Genomic DNA, 22,912 nt, shown 5'->3' on the forward strand with positions numbered 1-22,912 from the left:
CCAACTGGCCAAAGGGACATTCCATACCATGGGACGTCATGCTCAGTACATAAACTGGGGAAAGCTGGCCGGGGGGGGCCGCTGCTCGGGGACTGGCTGGGCATCGGTCGGTGGGTGGTGAGCAATTGTACTGTGCATCACTTGCTTTGTGTATTATTATTATTATCATATTATTATTATTATCATTTTATTTCAATTATTAAACTGTTTTTATCTCAACCCACGACTTTTTCTCACTTGTGCTCTTCCAATTCTCTCCCCCATCCCACCGGGTGGGGGGAGTGAGCGAGCGGCTGCGTGGTGCTCAGTTGCCGACTGAGATTAAACCATGACATATTCATACATTTCTCATCTCTCCACCCCTCTTCATTAATAGTCCCAACCCTGGATGAAGCTTTCTCAGGAGGTATCAGTGACAAGGTACAGTTCAAAACACCATTACACCTCTTCTGCTGTTCAAGATCAGCATCCTTGTGAGGAGAAACTAAATTTCCCTCCTCTGAGATGTGAGCCCACATCTCCTACCTAACAGCAGAGACCCTAACTCCCAGGCTAGCCTCAGGCAGGACAACAAAAAGTTATTTTATTTTCCTTGGAATAATGATGTGCCTGTGGGACAGAGAGAAAAGGGAAAAAAGAGTTCTTTGGGATTCTTTCGTTGGACAATCAAGCATCTAAAAGTGCGCTTTTGTCATAGTCAAGGTTGTAGCACTTAAGTGTTGACATGCTTATGACAGGCCATGACATTTCAAAAATACAGATGGCCAAATCCTAAGTTGGAGGAACCATTACAGATGAGCTGAAGTCCACAGAGCAGTCTTGAAGAGGATGTTAGTGAACCCTCTTGCAGAAATGCAGTTTATAGCCTTCCAGACTATAGAAGGTTTCTGCCATTCCAACACTGTATCTGATCACTAATGATAATGCTATCAGCCTGGCTCAATCATACACCTAAGGCTCAGTAAAATCTACTTAATTTTCTGAGCACCGTGACTTAATTATGCAAATTGCTCCTAAGAAGTCATGCTGTGCTCCAAAAAATTCAAGTTGCAGCGTACAATAGCTTTCCTTCACAAATGCTGGCCGATTTCTCCTGTTTGCATCAGTTGGACAGTCACGTTACCTTTAAGTCCATTTTCTTTTTAAATCGAGAAAGAGCAAAGTGTCTTAAAAATATTAAGAGCAGTAAGCAATGAGGCTAATTAATCTTTACAGCATATTTCCCTAAGATATGGTGGGTTATAGATCATCTGAAGTCTTAAAAAGACATCTCATTTTGTTTTACAGTGTTGCCATGGTAAGTTGTTGGCATAGATGGAAGAACTGTTCAGAAGTATTTTTTAGATATTCTGATCCAAGAACTAAATCTAAAGCTGAAAATGTGTTTATTTTAATTTAACTTCAAGTTAGCATTTACTACATATCTTAGCTACTATACAGTCACTATTTTTCAGCCCAGATGCAGTTGTTGGATGGCAATAGTTGATGTCTCCACTGTATTTAGCTCCAAGTTTCAACTTCTTTTCCAAACAAGTATCTCAGGAATGAGATAAGCTTTGCAGCTGATGTTAAACAACAGGCATTACCACCTCACTTGCCTCTTGGGGTGAAAGAAACCACAATAAACCACTGGTGTCAGCAGAGACTTGTGCTGGCACCAGGAGTAATGAAGAGCCAGGCTTTAAAAATAAGTTTGGCACTAGATAGCACAAGAGTTACTTGTCACTCACCTGAGGCTTTGCATGGATGTAAGGATACACGCACACAAACACACACAGAATTAAAATCAGTACTTTTGATCATATTACCAAATAAGCTGCAATTGCTCTCAAGATTTTGCTGGGAAATCTTGCTCAAGGGCAGCCATTCTGGAAGACACCGTAGGAGTTTCCTCCCTGCAGAGCTCACAACCTCTGAATCCAACACTAGGACAAAGCAACTGGGCAGAACTCAGGGGGATGCAGTAACAACGCAGAACTCAGCAGAAATTCCTGTTCTGCTGGAAAAGAGGTGCTGCACAAAAGCAAACCTATCCGTGCTGCTTCCCTCCTGACACCTCAGGTGAGAACAGCCCAGACTACTCAAATGGAAGGAGATGTTCCTACTCCACACTATATAGGTGTCTCCTAACCTTGTTTAATCCAGAGCCAAGCAGTACTGACCCACAGCTATCTCACTGTTAGCGTGCAGGCTGGTAGCACCAGATTGTTCGGAGCTGGATCCCAGATGCTGCTTCACTGCATCAGTGATGGAGGTAAGGAAGGACAAGACCTTGGGGGAAAAGAGGGCTGAGGAGCATCATGAACTACAGTTGTGCTGCACTTTTTGTTACATCCCTCATGACTGAGTGTGGAGGAAGGTAGAGGATGGGGAGCTACCCCATCGGCACCCAGCCAGGACCAAGGTCTCCCATCACCTGGTGCTAGCGGGGAGAGGACATCTGCTCTCTTCTTGCTTTAGAGGTAATCCAAGCCAGCAAATGGGGTAGGAGTTGGTTGTTCAGCTGTTTTTAGTCTGGGGCTTCCACCAGTGCCAAACACCGCAACATCTCCACCACGGAGACTGCTGCCCACTGTGAACTGGCTGGCAACTGGCACAGATTTTTAACTAGAGTGTCTCTAAAGGCAGTGAGTTATGGCTGGAGACCAGGGTGATTTAAAAAGCTCTTGCCAGACAGCTACTGACTCCGTTTTTCCTTCGTAGCTGTTGTTTTGAGTTGTCTTTCCCACCCTCCCCTGTGTATTGCCAAAGTAAAGCCCATGTATAATTTATCTATTCCAGACAAGTTATGCTGATGCATAATTTACAATGGCCTGCAATTTTCCTATATAGTGAGAGAGAGATAATTATAATGCATTTGCATTCTCGGGGCCACATCATCAGCGGGTGTAAAGCGAGACAAAGGCATCAAGCTCAGCACCGAGACGGGGTTCGGAGGGATGGGGACCCTTGTGCGCTCTTCAGCTGTGCAAAGCCTTGTGGCTGTGGTCTTGGGCTGGAGGAGGTATCTCCTGCACTGTTCTCACCACTCAGCTCTGCAGTCCTTTTGGGTGCTCTGGCAGCTGCCACGGATCTTCATCTCGATGCAGGGATGTCTTCTTTGTCACTTCTTGCCTCCTCCATGTGCTGGGAACCCCTATCCTCCCCACTGCCCATGGTTCTCTGAGCTGCTGACACCTCTCTTGTCTTGGCAGCAGCTGATAGGAACCAGGTGTATCTCCCCTACAGCAACACCCTGAATGTCTTCTCTTCACCCTTTCCAGAATTTGGACCCGGTCCCTGTGGCCAGAATGAGCTTGAATTTATCTGCAAAATAACACTGACCAACACTGGGCCATTGCCATTGTCCTTCTCCTTGGGAAGTCATTCATGTCTCCAAAAGCAAGATGCCCATGTCTTATTGACACTGCTATTTGCTCCTTCAGCAAGCAAGTCTGTAAGGAGGCAGAGCAAGAGAAAATAGCCTTTCTGTAGAAAACTCAGGTTGGTTTCCACAGTTGGTAACTGGTCCCATTCTTGAGGAATTTGGAGAAGCTGGTGTTAGTCTATGCAGCAAAGCCCTAAGATACTAGGGGAGGACCTGGCAGAAGCTTTGCACTGCTTATGTTTTCAAAATCCAAATTCCAGGAGGAAAGGAAGAAGAAACATTAGCATAAGTATTGACTGTGCATGCCTCATGTTTCCCCCATGTTGCTTTTTCATTGCCTGTTTTTCAAGTAGCAGCAGATTGCTAACGCTCCCCATCAGCAAGCTGCTGTGGACTTGCTTTCAAATTTGGCAGTTGTCAACTTTTGCTCTGCAACCACTTTATCCTGCTTTCTGCTGAGGGCTGTCTTTGACTGCTTCTTTGAGAAGAAGAGAGACCCAAGTCTCCCACCTGCACAGGCAGCTGGTTTGCGGGGCTCTCTTCACGGCCCAGCTTTCAACCATGTGAGACAACCAGCAGTGCTGGTGTGTATAAGGCAGTGCACGTAGGCGATGAGGAAGTGAATGCGGACACAGAAGGCACTCTACAGTACAGTACACTCTACAGTACCGTACAGACGTGTTTTCAAAAGTGGTGGGTGATTTGGGAGGAATCTCACCTTTCAGGCATTTCTGTTAAGGGATGGGATTCATCTCATTTCAGACAACTGCAAACATCCTGAGCTGGGCATTGACGATCTTGCAAATACATCAGATAAAATGGAGACCTAGAAGTTTCCATGCTTTTTCACCAAGGGCAGAGGGAGCTCAGATATGTCCCTGCATCCACATCAAGTGGGATTCATATAGGTACAGATCAGAAAGCTGGAGGATCTGGATTTCTAGAAGACCCAGGTCAAACTGAAATGGTGTCTAAGGCACCAGTGGCACCCTACTTATCCAACAGCACCATCTTGCTGTCCTCTCCCACCTGTAGTCATCTTGCTTGTCATCTGTATATGGACTGTAATGCGTGGAAAATATTTATGCATTGTTTTCAGACAAGCTAGCTTTTCCCTGAGGTCAACAGCAAGAGCTCAACACTCTGGATTTGGCCCAAAGCAAGCACTGATTCCATCAGCAGAAAGTGAACAGATGGTGGTGCTCTGCCATCCCTGCTGCATGGGATTAACCCATCCACATTCAGCAAGATCTGGGTACACCACAGCTTCCACTCAGCACACTGCACGCACCCCTGCCTGGCCTTGTCCTGTTCACTTTGGATCCTGATGGTTTGGGCCCCATCAGACCATGGTCACACATACAAAGGTGTCACACACACTGAATCTGCTGGCCCAACAGCATCGTGGATGCTGAGAAACAGGTTGATGACAACCACCACAGAGGTCCTCTTTGGGGACGGCTCCGGTCAGAACATGAATTCTCTTGCACACAGTTAGATGAAACTTGCTCCCAACCAACGGAACTCCCCACGTTTCAAAAACGTCACCTCTCCCATCAAAACCCGCAATGCATATACCTACCCTCTCTTCCCAGCTTGCAGTTTTGACTTATGGAAACCACTACAGAGCTCCAGGACAATTTTAGGTGCCTTCTTTTCAAATTCTGGGCCTGGCAACCCATGACCCATGCTTTCCCCTGAAATCCCCCCAAAAGATAGCTGAGCCGTACCTCTTTGAGGACCAGCACACACTTGCCAGGCCCGACAGACTGAGGTAGCTCTGCTATTCTGCCTTTGTTTAAATATGGACCTGAGAAGCAGCGGTGGTTGATGTAGAGCTGGGGACAGCAGTATCTCCCATTGATGGTGCCTGCAAGGAGAAAGTAGCATTGATGTGCATGTAGCACTTTTGTACAATAAATGAAGGGCCCTTCTTCTTCCTCCTAGATGTGGGAAGGAGGGGAGAAGAGTAAATGAGGCACAAAGAAGTCTTCCCTGGGATAGGAGGTAGAGAAGCCTCTGCTACTCAAATCCGTCTGACACGGATTTGCTTTTAATAGCAACTGATTTGGCTGCACACCCTACCAAAAGGAGAATCGGGAAAGGACTTCATTCATAACGTCACCCAAGGCTCTTCCGTAACTCGCATCGCAGATGGACACGAGTGACTCAGTTGCAACTTGCCCGAAAGGGAACGTATTAGCTGCCTCTCACAGATACTGAATTGGCTCAGGGAGAAAATTCAGGTGGAGGGCTCCGCAAACCCCTGTTCATCTGCTGTCCAACCCAGTAAGCACTGAGGTGCCATTCCCCTGACCCAATGTGGGTCTACAGAGTAGTTTTCTTTGTCTGAGCTAATTACTCTGGGGTCCTTTATAGCCCATGGAGAGAAGTGAGTACTTCTAGATGCGGTTCATGTGCTATCCAAGTGGTTATCCGCTTTTTGGTTATCATACCCAAAAAGAGCTTGTTTCTCCCCATTTGATTGTAACAGGGCCCTGGGATGTCGGCTCAGATGCCAACATGTGCCCTGCAGTCTGCTGAAATAAAGTGCGTTAAATCCTGCCCCTCCTGCTGAGTCTATGCAATTAACTGGATTAATACTGCACTCTCAGAGCCTCCTGCCATCGTTAAAGAGGAGGCTGAGGGGAGACCTCATCGCTCTCTACAACTCCCTGAAAGGAGGTTGTAGCGAGGTGGGGGTCGGTCTCTTCTCCCAAGTAACAAGTGATAGGACAGGAGGAAATGGCCTCAAGTTGCACCAGGAGAGGTTTAGATTGGATATCGGGAAAAATTTCTCCATCAAAAGGCTTGCCAAGCATTGGAACAGGCTGCCCAGGGAAGTGGTGGAGTCACCATCCCTGGAGGTATTTAAAAGATGTGTAGATGTGGTGCTTAGGGACATGGTTTAGTGGTGGACTTGGCAGGGCTAGGTTAACGGTTGGACTTGATGATCTTAAAGGTGTTTTCCAACCTAAACGGTTCTATGATTCTATGAAAATGTGCCTTTAGCAGAAGTAGCAGCCATGCCACACAGTCATGATGCTAACACAGGGACGCATTAAATCCTGGTGTAAGCAATTTCATTGATGCCAATTAAAAAGTCCCATCCATCTCCACCAGGGCTTCATTAGCCTGGCCCTAACATCGTTAGCTGAAATGGGCAAGCTGCAGGGGAACTCCAGTAACCCCAGCAAGACACAACGTCTGCACATGGAGGACCAGACCCTCACATGCTGTACATCAGAGACTCCTCGCACTGTTGGTGGGTCCACACCACCTCACACCCCCTGAGGATGTGGTTCCATCTCCCCCCCCCCGCCCCGTATGACACACTCACTCCCTTTTTGGAGTGTGTCGTCCCCCTCCATGCAGGCAACGGGTCCTTGAAATAAGGATCCTGCTGGTGCCGAGCAGCCTTACCTGTTGTGTCTGGCTGAGGAACCGGGCAGAGGTCATGAGGTATTTTCTCAACAGGCACTGTGGATGGTAACCTGTTAAACAGCAATTCGGTGTATTTAATAGTGTCAGACAGGGCAAAGGGGCAGAATCAGCCTTCAAGGCTGGACCAAGAGATACACCAGGACCTGCATGGACCGAGAAATGGAGATACCTCAAATGCAACCCCGCTTCCACACAGTTTATCATAGCCCAGGGCCTGCACATTGAAGAAGCAGCAGCCAGATCCACCACTCCTCCAAAAATATACTCTGGTCTGTGACCTTTAGCCTTTCAGGCTGCAAATATTCACACTTAGGTCCCTTAAATTCTAGTTCCTAGAACCTGCAAGGACTAGATAGGGAAATGCCCTCCTGCTACATGTCCATCTTCCACAAGCATCCCTTACTGGCCACCAGACTGGCTACACAGTCCCAGCTAGTAAAAAATTTCTATCGCAAAGACTTTCTTATATGTTCACAAATATTTTAGATTTAAAGGAACCCCCTTGCCGAGTCTGCTGCAGTATCTGGGCAGTAGTTAGCAAAGTCACTCAGCTGCTGTGTATTATCTCCCCTGGAAGACCTGATGCATCCCTGTAAAAATATCACCTTAAATAACAAAAACTTACTGCTTTTCTGGTTGCACAACTGCAATTCTTCTCTTCCTTCGCACTGCAAAAATGAAGCAAGGAAGGAAAAAATAGTTTTGTACCCTTCTGTCCTATAAAGTATACCCATAACGCATAAAAAGCTGTATAAATGCACTGACTATAAAATGACTTCTAACACAATGAAATGGTACTTAACTACTATCGCCATCTTTTCTTGGTATTTTTTAAGTAAGTCACTACATCATTAAAACCTACTTTAAAGATGTAATAATATATTTAATCTTTCCTCTGGAATGCTAATATCGTGTTTTATGGGATCAGTATAAAAAAAAATTAAAATAAAAACACAAATATTTTTCCATACAGAAACACATATGGATAAGATTACATTTTACAAGCATGATTACCTCCAGCATAATTTATCCCTAGCTATAAATTGCGATAAGGCTGCATAATGTTGCTATAGCAGTATTCTCCCAAATTAGGCCCCGGCTGCCTGATTTTTAACTTAAGCATATTTAACTCTTCAAAAGGGTTGACACATTTTAAAATTTGCCTTTCAGATGTTAATTAATATAAACAGCGAGGTTAATTTTTCATCAGGTGGCTTGAGATCAGGGTTGGATAGTTTCTGTGAGGAACAGGAGAAGAACACCAAGCCACTGAGCACTCATGAACTGCCTTCAAATGCAAATGGAAGGGAAAGAAATTGGTCTTAGTACGCACTGGAGGCAGGACAAAACACTCCGGGCTTAATTGGGCCAGGAGAGATTTAAATTAAACACTAGGGAAATCTCTGAGCTGTTAAGGGCAGTGAAGTAACAGGATAGATACCCTGGGAAGGGGTAGAAACTCCATCACAGGAGGCCAGCAAACATTTCTCAATTTAGATGGAGCAGATCCTGCTTTGGAGATGGAGCACCAGATGGCCTCTTTGTATCCATTCCACCCCATATTTTATCGGGTTTTTTTCCTGATTTGAGATCCCATGTCCCCAATTCACTCAGCTGCCCGAGTGAACTTGGCTCAGCGCAACAAAACCTGGTCTCACTCTGACAACCCCATCGCAAACCCACATGCCACACTGTGCAATCCCAAACCACGTAACAGCCTTTCCCAGTGCAAACAATCCCATTTTTAGAGGGACTGATCACACAGACAACTACAAATTGCATAGTATCAGTGCTGTGGAGTCTGGTCACTAATTAGGTTTATTACTATTTATTACAGTGCACTTACAGCCTGGTTACTAGTCTGCTAGTTAGGTTGGTAGTTTCAAGAATTGGATTATAGACATAAGACAAACTCTCTGATAAATCTGTTGATGTAATATCTATGCTGCTTGAGGTTTCCATGTACTTACAAACAGCTTTGTGTGGTGGAGTTAGGTTATAAGCATTCGCTTCACACCAGCCAACGGGGAAAATGTCCATAGACTCTACATCAACTATGTACTCTGGAGAGGGCATCTGTAAACCTATAAACACAAATTTATAATGTAATTTAGACATGGGACTACCGAGCTCAAGAGCCATTCGAGCATTCATCATGAACCAAGGGAAGTAAATGATGGAACACGTAAAAATAAATCTGCTTCCTTGCATCAAAACCAGGCATCATTTCACCTTCAATTTTGCACAGACAGCAACGATAAGGCTGCTGCATTTACAGTGCAATGTGATTCCAGAGAAAGCCCCCATTAAGAGCACTCTAAGGGTGCACAGTGAAGCAGCCAAAAGCCAGTAAGGTTAAACATGCATGACTTTCCCCAGCAAGACGGCCTGATTGTCCCCTTGGTTTTTTGGTAGAGTTGCACAGGCAAGTTAGCAGAACTTGCTGGGTGCTTGCTCTTACTGCTAAGAGAGCCCACATGGGCTGTAACAGGATGGTAGGTGATGGGCCTTTATGCCCCAACGCCCCCCTGAAGCTTTTTCGTGTAGTTCTGCCCTTGAGTCACTGTTTTTAAGGGTGAGCGATGACCACTCTTCTGTCTAGAGATGCCACGAATTCTCTTAGGGCTCCTCACCACACATGAAACATGAGCTGATCGCCCAACAAGGGTGAGGCAGTATAAAAACCGCAAGTGGGACAGATGCACTAAGATCTCTGGCATAATACTGACTCCAAAACCGCACTGGAAATCTCTGCTTAAAGCAAATCTCTTCCAGCTTGGTCATCCTGTCTCCTTTAGAAGACAGTCTCCTGTCTTGGTTTATGTGGGTCGCACTCAAAGCCCACTGCAGCAAATGGAAATACTCCTGCTGGCTTTGAGTCCTTTTGAAAACAACTCTGGGTCCTGAGTCAAGACACCATTTAATTACTCCAATTCAAGCCCGTCTGCGCTGGCACAGCCTAGCCAGCGACTTCACCCCCCTCTGCCATTTCCACCCTACGACCTAAAGCTCCAGCACCAGCATGAGACGGTCTCCTAATAAAAGAGACCAAAGAACCAGCAGCTTCCCCTGCAGCATCCTCGCCTTTGCATCTGTTACAGCATCTTTGCCTCCTGCTTAATGCAGCAGTGTTTGACTGTGCACAGCCAGATGACTACGGGGAACTTCCCACTAATGAACGTTCATCAAGGGCTTGCAGTGTAATTGAAACAGTAATTGAACTTTGTGATGGGAATGGCATCGCGGCTGAGACGCAGCATTTGGATCAATCTCGTCTCTAGTAATAAACTTGCCACGCTTTGAAAGCGTGTGGTTGTATGAAAACCCAAAGGAAGCAGGAAAGTAGGTGCCGGTGCTCACACTGCTGGAGGAAATAATTAAAAAAATGAAATCATGATGTCTGCATAGATTCATGGATGTCTTCGTGGTATTCCTTTGAGCACTGCACTGTGTTCCCACATGATACATTGAAGATACAGTCTCTATTTCACTGGCATATGGGGAAGGGAAGAGGATGGGATGAAGGCACATGATACAGGACACAACCTGCTCATATGAGCAGCTGAGCCTCAATGCGAGGTCTCAGCAGCTGGCATTCCCTGCAAAACCATTTCCCTCCATGAGAAAATACCAAGAGGTCACTGCTCAGTTTGAACTTGATGACAGCTGCACTCTCCAGCGGGCAAAACATTTTTGCCTAACGCCACAAATCCAGCCAAGGAACTGATGTGAGAGCTGCTGAGGTCAGTGGCAAGACATGCATGAAGTGATCAAGCCATGGATCAAGCCCTAAACAGAGCAAGAGATCAACACAGTCCCCACTGAAAGTTCACCAGATCTAGGAAAAGCCATTATTTTCATTACTGTAACTGTTCTACACTGTTATTCTGACCCAATAAACAGATCAAATGTACTTTCCTGCTTGCAAACAACAATGGATGTGACAGGAAAATTTTGTTTTTAAAGTTTACAGCTGCAGCTGCGCTGATGAGCAAGGAAGCACCATAATGTCTGTTTTCCTGGAACACCGCTATTCCTCTCGTAAGACATATTCACAGCTACTCTGTCCTCCCTGGCACTGCTTCTTCCCTCTGGCAATTGATAACCCTGCCTTCCACTTCCGACATCTTCCTGCTTCGTTTGGCCTCACTCATATAAGTGGAAAACAGCTTGTTTGAGACTCATTAGTTTTATTTGCTGCGTTTTATGCTGCCATCTTCTCAGACTAAGAAATGTCCGTAAGACTTGATGGAAAAGAAGAGAACAGGGAGATTGGAAATAGGGTGAGGAAAACTTCCATCTCCTGCTACAAATCTTGGGCAGAATAGAGCAGCAACTCTGGAAAACTCTCCAAGGGAAAATTATGGAAAACCTCCCTGGAGAAGCGATTAACAAAAGGGTTTTCCTCAAATTCCTAGGCTGTGCAGAGAGTGTACATTATTACTTGTATAAATTCACACCAGAAATCTCCAGCTTTAAAATCTAAAATGAACCAGTAAAAATTAACAATGCAGATGATGAGTAATAAAGTAGCAGAAAGTGATGGGATGCGCACAGCCTCGGATCAGCCCTATGCTTTTCCACCACGGGGGAACGATACTGCTGTTCATTAAATGCTCGCCCTGAAGTTTACAGAGTTTTGCTACTGTACAAAGCGTGATTTATTAAACAATGTTCCCTCATGTCTAACTCGACGCTGCTTAACTACTGCATCCTGGTTTATGGCTGCAGTTTGGGCTGTCAAACAGCGAAACTGGGAGGGCAACAATGAAAGCTTCAGACGCGCCCATGATAAATGGTGGGACCCAAGGCCTTCAGCGATGGGCTCCCATGGTAGTTGGGGAGTCTTGCTGCTACCAGAATATAAATAATCAGTTAGAAACAATAGTGTCTTAATGGAGTCAAAAAACCATGCCACAGTTCAAGCCGCATTTATTTTACAACTCTGCAAGCAGGGTTTTGGGGGTTTTTTTAATGTCTAGTTTTAGCGCAACTCTGTGCATACTGTAGTCATGTATTTCAACAGCAGCAAAGACTTCTTTTTATTTTTGCAGTCTTTTGCATCTTTTCCTTTTACTACAGATCATTCTATTCCTGGTATTGAGATATAAAACAAGCGTAAAGCATCTATATATCAGAACTCAAGACAAGGATGCACACAGGTTTTTTTATGACAAGTTGTAAAAAGACATCCTTTAAGAAATTAAAAGAGTAAAAGGCAGGGAGAGATGAGGGAGGGGAGCAAGGTGGGAGCGTGTGGCCCTCTCCCTGCCTCTATCCAGGGTCTTGGAGGACTAGTTGATTTAAAGACCCAAGAAACAGCACTTCCTATTCACTATAATGGGCAAAAGCTTAGTGAAGACGGAGTCCCTTTGAAAGTATTACAACTTAGGGGGAAAAAAAAAGAAAGAAAGATTCCCAAACCCCGTAAGATCTTCATATAAAAGTGAAGGCACTTGGCCATTTAAGAAGGGGAGTTGCCAAAATGGGTCAGATTCCTTGACCAGATGGGTGTAAATTCGACAACAGTCTTAGTGAGAACTGAATTTCAAACAAGCATTGATACCAGCTCTTTAACAAAAATATTTGCCCCGTGTCCAGACCAGGCTGCAGACGAGCTTTAGCTACCTCAAGTCAGAAGGCAACCAGTTATCTCAGATGAAAAAAACAAAACTCGCCATTGCACACAGCTCTACCAAAAGCAAAGATGCAAAGTCGTATCTGCTCTGTACACTGGAGATAAGTCACAGAGGAGACAAACCGCCTGGGGTGACAGCTGTATGTCAGGGATGGAGAAGGATGGCAACCCAGCTCTTCTACATCTCCCACCTCTGCTGCATTTGGACACACGCCTGCAGCTCTGCTCTCCCCAGTTCTTAGCCAGCCCAAACCACGAGGCTTAGCAGCAAAGACACGAGAAGCACAAATGATTTGGCCTGCCAAGCTTTAGGTCAGGAGGAATCTCTCTTTAGGTAGCAACTGAGTTATAAATCTCTGAGAATGGGATTTATCTCGGAGGCGTCGGGAAAGCCTTGTCTATCATATAATGCTACTTTCGTAGAGCTAAACACCACAGAACGTCTGCCTTTCTTATATTCTAGAGCAAGCTGCTAGCACAGATGAGGTACTTTGGTTTACCTGACAATGTTTTTACTAACTTTAAGGGCTTTGATTAGAGACCCTTCCTCTTGTACAAATTGCACTGCACATTGTCAGATGCTGAAATACTTCTTGGGTTATTATAATCAACGCAGCACAATGCTGAAGGTGATGTGCCAGGTGATGAAGAAGCAATACAGTTAGTATCAATCTGGCTTCCACTGTCTTCCAGCCCCAAAACACTGAGAGCTGAGCATCTTGCAGAGGAGGGAAGGTGACTTTTTGTGCAGATCAGGCTTGAGACTTCATCTCACATGGGAACTCTGCAAGAACCCCCTGTCGCGACCCCTGTTCCTCTGTCCTTTCTGGAAATCATGTACTTGACTATGGTTTGTTCTCCCATTAACCCTTTCCTAGCTATTCCACCCTGGAAGGGCCAAAATAAACTTGCATTAATCTCCGAGAATGAGGGTTCACACTGCTTTTGCAGAAACAATCTTGACAGCAGCCTGGATTTAATGCACTTCAGGAGAGTTACTCGTGAGCCACCATACTGACCCCACAGGCCATCAGAGAAGACATGGGTGACTCCTTTCCTCCCTCCCACCTCCTGCTACAGAGCTCCCACGGAGCAAGCAGGTGTCACTGACTTTAGCAAAGGAAAGACTTGCTCTGTTTCCTTTTGATTCTGCTCTCTGCAGGACAACCCTGCAACCTGGAGCCCAGCACAAGCTTCGTTTCTCCCTATCCCTTCTTCCTGCTAGGAGACTGGGATAGCAACAACATGCATCACTCCCTGAGCTGCAAAATATGACTGCGCCTTGCTTTCCTCCCAGCTCACTGAGAGAACACGGCATTGTATTTCCTGGGGTTGTACACAGCAAGTGTTTAAGAGATGCTGCTCTCTCATCAGCCCAATCTCTCAGGGATGCCTTGAAACATCTAGTGGCACCTATCAGAAATGAACAGGCAGAGCTGCACAGCATCTACCTGCCAGCATGTGATTGCAGGCAAAGGGGTGGAGGCATTTCAACATCACGTCTCCCTGAAACATGATGGTAGCTTAACCAAATGCATTTTATTTTGCAAATGGGAGGGTTCCAGCAAGGTGTTGATTTTTGACTGTGTCAGGGCTGGCAGCACAAGGGACGGCACGTCTGCCTTATGCATTCATCAAGAGGCAGAAGCACAGATCTTACAGAGGTTGGTGATGAGCAGGACTATGGGCCACCAGAAACGCCTTTGATATTTTCATGGTTCTCCAGAAGAAAGCAAAGCAGCATATTACATTTGTAGTTGATGCTGACCCAATTACTATTGATTTTCAGTGGGAAACTGAAACTTTTATATTCATTATAGATGAAACCAGTAGCTTCAAACAACAGTGTGTTACCTTGATGGGTAAAAATTAAACTATGTTGTGACAATGATGCATGCTACAACAACTTTATGGTTTATCACAGTGCCCATCAAAACACTTAAATGAGCATGGCTTTCTGCTCTCGGTGACTTTACAAATAACACTGGTTTTAAAGCAATAATAATAAGAATCCCTGTGTTGTTCTAAATTACACTTACTTAAGAAGTCCTTGCCCAGATGAATTGAGAAAGAAAGTCCCAAGAGCAAAACCACATTAAAAATGAGCTCATCTGTACCTCATTTCAAGAAAGGTAGAAATGGAAGTTTTGATACAGTATTATGCTCTGCTAGTTTTTCAGCACTCTCCTAATACTGCTTGTACAGTGGTGGTGTTCTCCATGGGATGATGGCTTTCCAAAATCTGTATCATAGAGTTACTGCCTGCAAGAGCTCTCTTAGATCAACAAAGGAAATGATACAATCACAGAGAATAGGGATGCGAGCATGCGATGGCCACAGTGAGGAGCAGCATATATTGCAGAAGTTTCATAGACCTAGGTGAAAAAAAAGGAGTGAAAGGAAGGAATGAGGTTGCAGGGGGACAGGAGATCCCATGAGAGCCTGTTGGAAATCACAGTGGAAGTCTCAGCTGCACGAGTGACGCAAACATCCATTCCCAGGACGGGGGGGTTGGACTAGATGACCTTTAGAGGTCCCTTTCAACCCAAACTATTCTATGATTCTATGATGGCAGTGAGGAGGTTTCTATCGTCAATGGAGACCATGCTGATAGAGTCCACATGGATGGGAGGGTGGAAGGTCTTGTGGAGAGAGCAGGGGAAGATAATTCTTAATAACATATTGTTGGTCAATGTGTATAAAAAGGAAAGGCTGGAGAAAGCAGTATTGTGCAGAGGATGAAGGACAAAATTAAGAGACCATTTGAGTGAACCACACAAATATAAAAAGCCTTTACAGCACATACCTTCAAGGTGAAGCCACATTAACCGTCCTTTAACTGAGGTGATAGAAGCGACACATATCTCCGCAGGGTTCCTGGGGTTCACTGCCTCCAGCTTCATGTTCTTAGTAAAGCCACGGCTGAAGGATGTCTGAAAGAGTCAAGGACCAACACTGAAGCATGGCACTGCATGACTTTAATTAGGCTGTCCGCCGGGAAGCATAAATTTAGCGTGGTTTGCTTTTCACTGGAAGTGCAGGATACACTGAAGAACACAAAGGCATCCAGATTCAAAATGGAGCTTCCCTGGACACCCATATGAAAAAACAATGACGGCAACAAATCAGGAAGCAATGTATTTCATGGTTTACTCCAATCCAGCTCAGAGACTGGGAGGAGGTTACTCCGCACCAGCTCCAAGTCTATTTGAATGCTTGCTAGTGATGCATTTGCTGGCCGCTGTTTGTCACGAGATACTACACAGAGGGTTCCCATATCTGCTGTGCTTACGCATCTCTCACCTTGCTAGGAGAAACCTTGTAAAGCAAATAACCCATCTTGCCTGAGACCAGAGAAACTTCTTCACACATTTAGCTGCCCAGGCTGATGCTGGAGAAAGTTGAGCAACCTATTCAAGTATGTTTTTCTTCATGGAGTATTTTAAGCTCAATGTGCAAGGTCCTTCTCTGTAGACTTCAGGTACATAAGGTCATCAGTTGCAGGTGGGTGTAGATGGAGCCAGTTGAGTTTATTGCTACAGCAGTACCTCTGTACGCTTAAATACAGCACCAAAGAAACAGGTCTTTCACAGGTCATCCAAGGCCCCCACTGCCCTCCCACTCTTCTCCAGTGAAGGCAAAGCCAGGCCAGATATTACAGCAATGATCCCCAAAAGAGTGGTCATCACCCCAAATAAGAAACACAGGACCAAAATGTGGGGTCGTGAGGTTGAGAGAATGCAGCGTCCCCCATTGTACTACGAGTTTGGGAGCCTGAGAGAAGCTGCAATTCAAATCATTCGGGTACCACTGCTGTAGGCTAATGCCTTGGCAAACTGCTTCAGTCTGAGGTTGGCCTGGCCACGTGACAGCAGCAGGCTGCTGACCAGTCCCTCCTACTCCTGCCAGAGCCAGGATGGCTCAGTCCTAACGTAACAAACCACAGCTCCTGTTTGTAGCCACGGCAAGTGATCCCAAGCGCAGAGGGACCCCAAGACCAAGAAACCCCAAGAACCCTCTCCAAAAGCTTCCCTACAAGCCGAGCCTCAAGCTACTCTTCACCTACTTTCATCCTTGCCCTCTGTCCCTTCCAGTGTCCTCTCTCCCTTCATTTAAGGTCAGGCACTTCCCAATATCTCCCCCACCTGAAAACACACACTAATGCAGTACCTGTGGCCATGCCATGGCTTCCTTTCCTTGCATTTTCCTCCCCTCTGTCCCACCTGTTCTGCAACACATAGGCTCTGAGTGCTTCCATCTCTCTTTGCGCCCAGTAGCACAAAAAGGTTCCCCCTCTTGGCTGAGATTGTGACTAATAATAATTAGGATGTATTGTCACTGTCTCAAAATGACACCAATCCCTCATTCAGCAACCCCATGTGAGTAACTGGAAGCCAGACTCAAATTCAACCCTTCTGCTATTTGTACAGCACCTAGGACCATGGGCATTTCACCTTGCACAATCACCGGGAGCTCTTTGTGAGACTAAAAACTTCTGGATTTGGTCTTTTTTTTCCATCAAGAGGCCTTCCAAGAATGTGCTGCTAGCCTCAAACATTGCTTGGACTATCAGAAGCCTTGCTCAGCACACAGATCAGCTTCACCCTGTAAAAGCTGCCAACGGCCAGGACTTCAGAAAAGCAGGGTGAGTTTGTTTAAATGCCTTTTATGTTGCCTAACAAGGAAACATCATTTATCATCACACCAGCAACTTTCATTGCAATTCGGTGCTGGAGGCTAATTTATACAGAATCAATGGCAAAACAGTTAGCTGGGAGTTTATTTTACTAAGCATTTGGTCATGTCAATCCATTTCATAACTGCCTCTCCTTGTTAAATATCCCCCCCGGGGAAACAGCTACAGCATATCCACTTCCAGCACCACGTCTGGCTGCACTAGGTGGAAGATGTGCTTGCAATACAGCTTCTGTCAAAGAGCCGCTCACAGCCGCAAAACAAACGGACCGACCTGCCAGGGAGGTTGCACAAGCGACAACAGCGAGATTACATCTCTCTGCAGAGAACTATTATCGAGAGTGAAAGAATAACAGACACATGTTCATCTGATGAACGTTTCCTTTAAAAAAATGAAAAAAAAAAAGTGCTTAGACCTGATTTAACCTTTGGAGGATATTATGCAGAGATTATTCTCAAGGCTTCCAGTGCTGAGAGCATAGATCCATTACTTGACAAAACAAAAAGAGATATAAAGAAAAGGGAGGGGTGCTTGCAGAAGAGAACAAATGTGACAACTGTCCCACTCTACTGGTGTGATGCAGCATTGTCCAGCTTCCCTCAGCGCTTCCAGAAATCTTCGCTTAGAGTCCCCTTGAGGGTTTCGCATAGGATGGCACAATAAATGGGGCAAAGAACTCCTAACTCTGATTTGATTCCCAGGTCAAACTCTGTTGATGATACAGGTCTTCTGAATTCATCAACAAAAAGTGTTCAAATTCATCAATTCACCATCAAAGGTCTGTTCCAAGCGAGGCTGCCCTTGGGCCACCACAGATGAGGAAAGGCCATGGAAAAACACGCCTGGTGTCTTGTGAGACTGCCTCCGTTCTGCTTTTCATAAACACCCTGTCCCCGAGTCTCATGACTTCTGAGTACAGTGAAAGGCTATATAACTCCTAGAGCAACCTGCTTGTCCACCGTTCACAACACTTTATTTTGCAAACCCTTCTGTGCTCATTTTAGGTACCACCACATTTTCAGTTATTGATGGGATCTCAACTTCCATCAGTTGATGGGAGCATAAAGAAGAGCACCAGGCTACTGCAAAAGGCAGAAGGATACATCTGCCTTTCACCAAGTGATGAATACCTGTCGGATCAAGCCACGCCAGACTGTCATTGCCGGAAAACAGCCTGCAAAAGACTCTTTCCAAAGCTCTGAATCTTGATGGCCTCCAGCGTAATGATGTGCTGCTCGCTCTCACATCACTGTTGCTGTATCAAGGAAGCACATGAACTGTCCCAAAGACCAGAGCATCCATGCGGGTTAATCACTCTTCTCACACTCTGAGCTCAACAGCTTCAACCTTAGCTTTTAAACGCATTTGGTTCGGTTAAATGTATCCCCCTGGGAACCAGAGAAAGCACCCAAAATGTGAAAAGGGCCAGATGATATGCAATTTTGTTACCTGGTTGTTTTTTTTTTTTTTTTAATAGCACTTGAATTACTTGCAATGGTCAGTTGAGATCCTTCTTGTGCTAGGTGCTGTACAAAATCAGAGAGGAGATGAAGAGCAGGAAATCTGAATGAATCGGATAAAGACAAGAGTAAGATAACATTTTTTTCTCTTTTAGGGATGGAGACCTGAAACACTTCTCCAGCTTCCTTCCTAAGACGGACTCATGGTGGTCTGGGGAAACCTCCCAAAGCCTTGCTGCAGCTTTTCTGTACAAGCTATTTTGCTTCACATGGATTGACAGGAGTGACACGAAGGCAAAAAGGGAACTCACGTTTCTAAAGCACAGGTGAGGCGCTGCCTCCGCTCCACACTGCTTCTGGTAGTCTGCCCAGTCAAAGTCCTGGCCAGAGTAACCTGCAGGATGACAAAACAGAAAGTGTCATTAGCCACCATTTCACACCAGAGAGAGAGCATGAAATGGGCCCCAAGCAGACGACCGTTTGTGTTTCAGCATCCCATCCCGCCTCAGTGAACTGCGCAGTATCAGCAGGCAAGTTCTCTGGATGCCTGCCTATACACCATGAGAGCCAATGCCAACGCTTCTCCAGCCCCGACACACACCTTCTGCATTTCGCTTTGAAAACTCCAGGTCTTCATTAAAAAGTAATAAAACGTATTTATTTTAGAATCATAGAATCATTTAGGTTGGAAAAGACCTCTAAGATCATCGAGTCCAACCGTCGACCCAACACCACCATGCCCACTAAACCATGTCCCTAAGCGCCTCATCTACACGTCTTTTAAATACCTCCAGGGATGGGGACTCAACCACTTCCCTGGGCAGCCTGTTCCAATGTTTAACCACTCTTTCAGTAAAGAAATTTTTCCTCACGTCCAATCTAAACCTCCCCTGGCGCAACTTGAGGCCATTTCCTCTCGTCCTATCGCTTGTTACTTGGGAGAAGAGACCAACACCCACCTCGCTACAACCTCCTTTCAGGTAGTTGTAGAGAGCGATGAGGTCTCCCCTCAGCCTCCTTTTCTCCAGGCTAAACAACCCCAGTTCCCTCAGCCGCTCCTCATCAGACTTGTTCTCCAGACCCCTCACCTTTCTTCCTTATTTTATTTCACCTTTTCCTTATTTTCCCTTTCCTGTGAGCATCTTCCAGGCTTTAATAAACCCATAACTACCAAGAAGTGCTACTGTCCCCAGTTTCCAGGAGGGGCTAGTCACGGACTTCTTTTTCCTTCCTTTAGCTATCTAAAAGATGGGGTTATGGAGCTGGACATCAAGGGTCCCTCAGCAGTGGACAGGGAGAGGACCAGCACAATCAGAAGCTGACCCACCCTCTCTTTTGAAGCATGAGAGAAATTCTCCTCTCTCTTCATTGATATGGGTGTATCCTCCATGACTGACTTTCCAGCAGCTCAGCGTACGTGAGCTGAATCCCATCACAGTAAGCATGTTATCCAAGACTGTATAGAAATCTGGTGCAGAGCAGGAAAATGAACGCAGATTTCCCAGCTCCCAGACTAAAGTCTCAGCAGCTAGATGATCCCTTCAGCCTCTGCTTCCAGGAAAAAAAGGGAAGCAACATTGATTTATATGAGCATCTCTCAAACAGTCCCATCACAGAGAGACAAAACAGACCTCTGCTCATCCATTCTTCTCACCTGGCTATTTAGGCAATAAACTCTTGGGACAGAGAGGGGGTTTTTTATTTGCTTTTGGGTTGTTTTTTTGTCTGCCTCTTAGTCTATATTTTCACAGTGCTTGAAACCAATGAGTGCTAATCCTGTCCAGGGCCCTGTGACGATACTGTCAATACTCTAATAACATTATTGCAGAACTACTCTCACTGGGAAGTTTCAGGAGTCACCTAAAAGCCAAATTCTCCCCTCAATCTCCCTGCTTGGCATCTCGGCCTGGCCTCATTTCACAGAACATCCCTTAACGCCTTTTTCATTGATAGTCAAAAAGGGACACTCAAGATCGGATGGGAATGAATCATTTATGACAGTCAAAATTGTGAAACTTTTTGTAGGCAAGAAAGGACTGGAATACTGAGTGGAGTCACCTATCAGTCACCCAGATCCCAAAAAGGAGGTAGAAATTTTAAAAATAAAACCCCAAGCATCCTGCTAAGATGCAAGTATCTGGGATAAGATGAACTTCTAATCCTAACAATTGCATACATGAGAAACAAATTAATGAGAAAAAGCCTTGAGCAGAGAGGATCCTAAAAGATGCCTGTCTCTGTGGGGCAACAAAGTGCATAATAATTGGAATGCTAGAAATAAACACGCACAGAGAAGTAAAAAAGGGTAATTACTTATAGAGAATGTTCATTTTTCATAGGAAAAAAAAATATCCTTGCACTGTTTTTTAACAACCAATTTCCACAACAATATTTTCGTTCTGCTTCTCCTCCATGTTCTTTTCGCTCTCCAGTTATTTGTTTGCCAGATACTTTTCAGCTTCATAGAATTAAATGGAAAACAGGAGGAGAAGCGCACATCACGTCAGAAAGGGATTCATCTGATCGCATACAGATTTTTGCAGTGGAGACGCCTGTAGCTGTGCCTGTCACCCTGGGTTCCCCAAAGACTCGACGGAGAAACAGGCAGATCTAGAGGTGATCTGTCCGTCCTCCTGCAGAAGGAGCAGAATCGCCCTGTGAAAGTCCTTCTCACTCGCCATTGACTCCAGAAGCAGCTAGGGGCTCAGATGGGCTCAGGCGGGGACAGCCACAGTTGTCTACATTAAATCACCTGGGGTCCACCCCAGCTGCCAGAGCACGTTGCCTTCAGGCACCCAAAAACCTGCCCACACCCTGCACGTTCTCTCATCTCTGATTTAAACCCCTCGTGGACGGGTTTTAAATCTTAATTGCGAGCTACACAAAATTTTGGCAGAGTGGATGGAAAAGGCACACTGACAAGGTTTCAGTGAGGTATAAAAACTTGACTGTGTTGTCACTGTACAACCACCCGTTGGCTTGGCCCCGCACCGCTGAAATCGCTGGAAGGCCTTTTGCTGCAGACTTCAGCAGGAACGAAACCCGGGAGGGCACTAACAGAGTTTGCCATAACTCCCTTCAGCAGCCCAGCGACGATCACTCCAAGAGGAGCATACTCGGGAACTGGCTTCAAACAAGCCTGGACCTGTATACGGCCTTCTCATGGTGCATCATGATATAACCTAAATGCGTACCCCCATTAGCACGTGGCATTCACGTACTGTTATCCTTTAAGGCTCAGCCCAAGTAATAACGTTCAAAGCTTTGCTTGCGTGATTCACCTGCTGCTCCCCAAACATGTCTAAACTCATTGTGTTTTCTACCTCGACTCTCAGCATGGAAGAGCCCAGCAGTTTAATCAGAAGCAAATATAACAATACAAATGTACTGGAGGCTTTGGAAGTGGCATTTCCTTAGTAAGCCTTACAACTAGGAGTGCTACTGAAATGTTTTTCCCCCTCTTAATAGCTCGTAAAAAGGAACAACGATTGTTACTCTAAAGGGAAGTGGTCTATAAATCCAGCTCTAATAAATATAAACAGTGCTTGTTCAATGTTTATACAGCAGCAGTAAATGGGTATTCATTTTTGGCACTGTACGGGAAAATACTGCTCTCTATTTCTAGTAGCAAATGTTTGCACCTCCTGTTCATGACTCATCTACTGTATGTTTGGCTTCAACAAAGGCCTGATAGGCAAAAAGGCAAGAGGAAGGATATCAGAGAAATAAAGGACTCTGAACCCAAATACCCCAACCTGGCACACTGTTCTGATGAAATAAAATCAGTTAATTTTAAAATCAGAAAACTTCCTCGTCAACAATAAGTTAACCAAAAAACCCAAGCAAAGAAATACAATACAGCAAAGAAACTCTTTTCACAAAAATAAAAGGACTTCTTCCATTGTTATCTTTTGCTCCGTGGAACTTCTTGCCTTTCAACAGGGAGAGCCATTTGGGCAACACTAAATATTGCCAAAGTATTGTCTGTTAAGGGCGATGGTGGTTGGGAATGCGTGAGCGCTGGGGAAGCAGGAGGCTGGTCAAATGAGCGTGCGAGAAGGGGCAATTCTGGACACCCCAGGGCAGGTAGAGCTGTTCAGTGATTTGGGTGGAAATGGCAGGATTTCCTCCTCCTTCTGCAGACCTGCTCATTAGCAGCCTGCTCACACCACAGCCGCCTTCACTTTCGCAGCATTGCAGCCCTCTCGGATCAGTCCTGGTTATTTCTTTATCCAAAGCTGATATTATTCTGCTCAGAGAAGACTGGCTCCCTCAATGGGGGTTTGGATGCTTTTCACTTTCCCTCT

The 22,912-nt window shown here is 45.4% G+C and overlaps 1 protein-coding gene across 2 annotated transcripts in view; it reads right to left on the minus strand.

Annotated features, from left to right (window-relative positions):
• The window catches only part of SFMBT2 (Scm like with four mbt domains 2), a 120,905-nt gene that overhangs the window by 21,682 nt on the left and 76,311 nt on the right, over positions 1–22,912 (minus strand). For both annotated transcript variants that reach the window (XM_076349015.1, XM_076349103.1), the window contains 6 exons: positions 18,917–18,999; positions 15,256–15,382; positions 8,782–8,895; positions 7,437–7,479; positions 6,791–6,861; positions 5,098–5,237 (listed from right to left, as the gene is read on the minus strand). In XM_076349015.1, the coding sequence (XP_076205130.1) occupies positions 5,098–5,237; positions 6,791–6,861; positions 7,437–7,479; positions 8,782–8,895; positions 15,256–15,382; positions 18,917–18,999 (578 nt within the window). The remainder of the gene's footprint in view (positions 1–5,097; positions 5,238–6,790; positions 6,862–7,436; positions 7,480–8,781; positions 8,896–15,255; positions 15,383–18,916; positions 19,000–22,912) is intronic.

Source organism: Aptenodytes patagonicus, chromosome 1 (assembly GCF_965638725.1).
Source record: "Aptenodytes patagonicus chromosome 1, bAptPat1.pri.cur, whole genome shotgun sequence".
Lineage (NCBI taxonomy): Eukaryota > Metazoa > Chordata > Aves > Sphenisciformes > Spheniscidae > Aptenodytes > Aptenodytes patagonicus.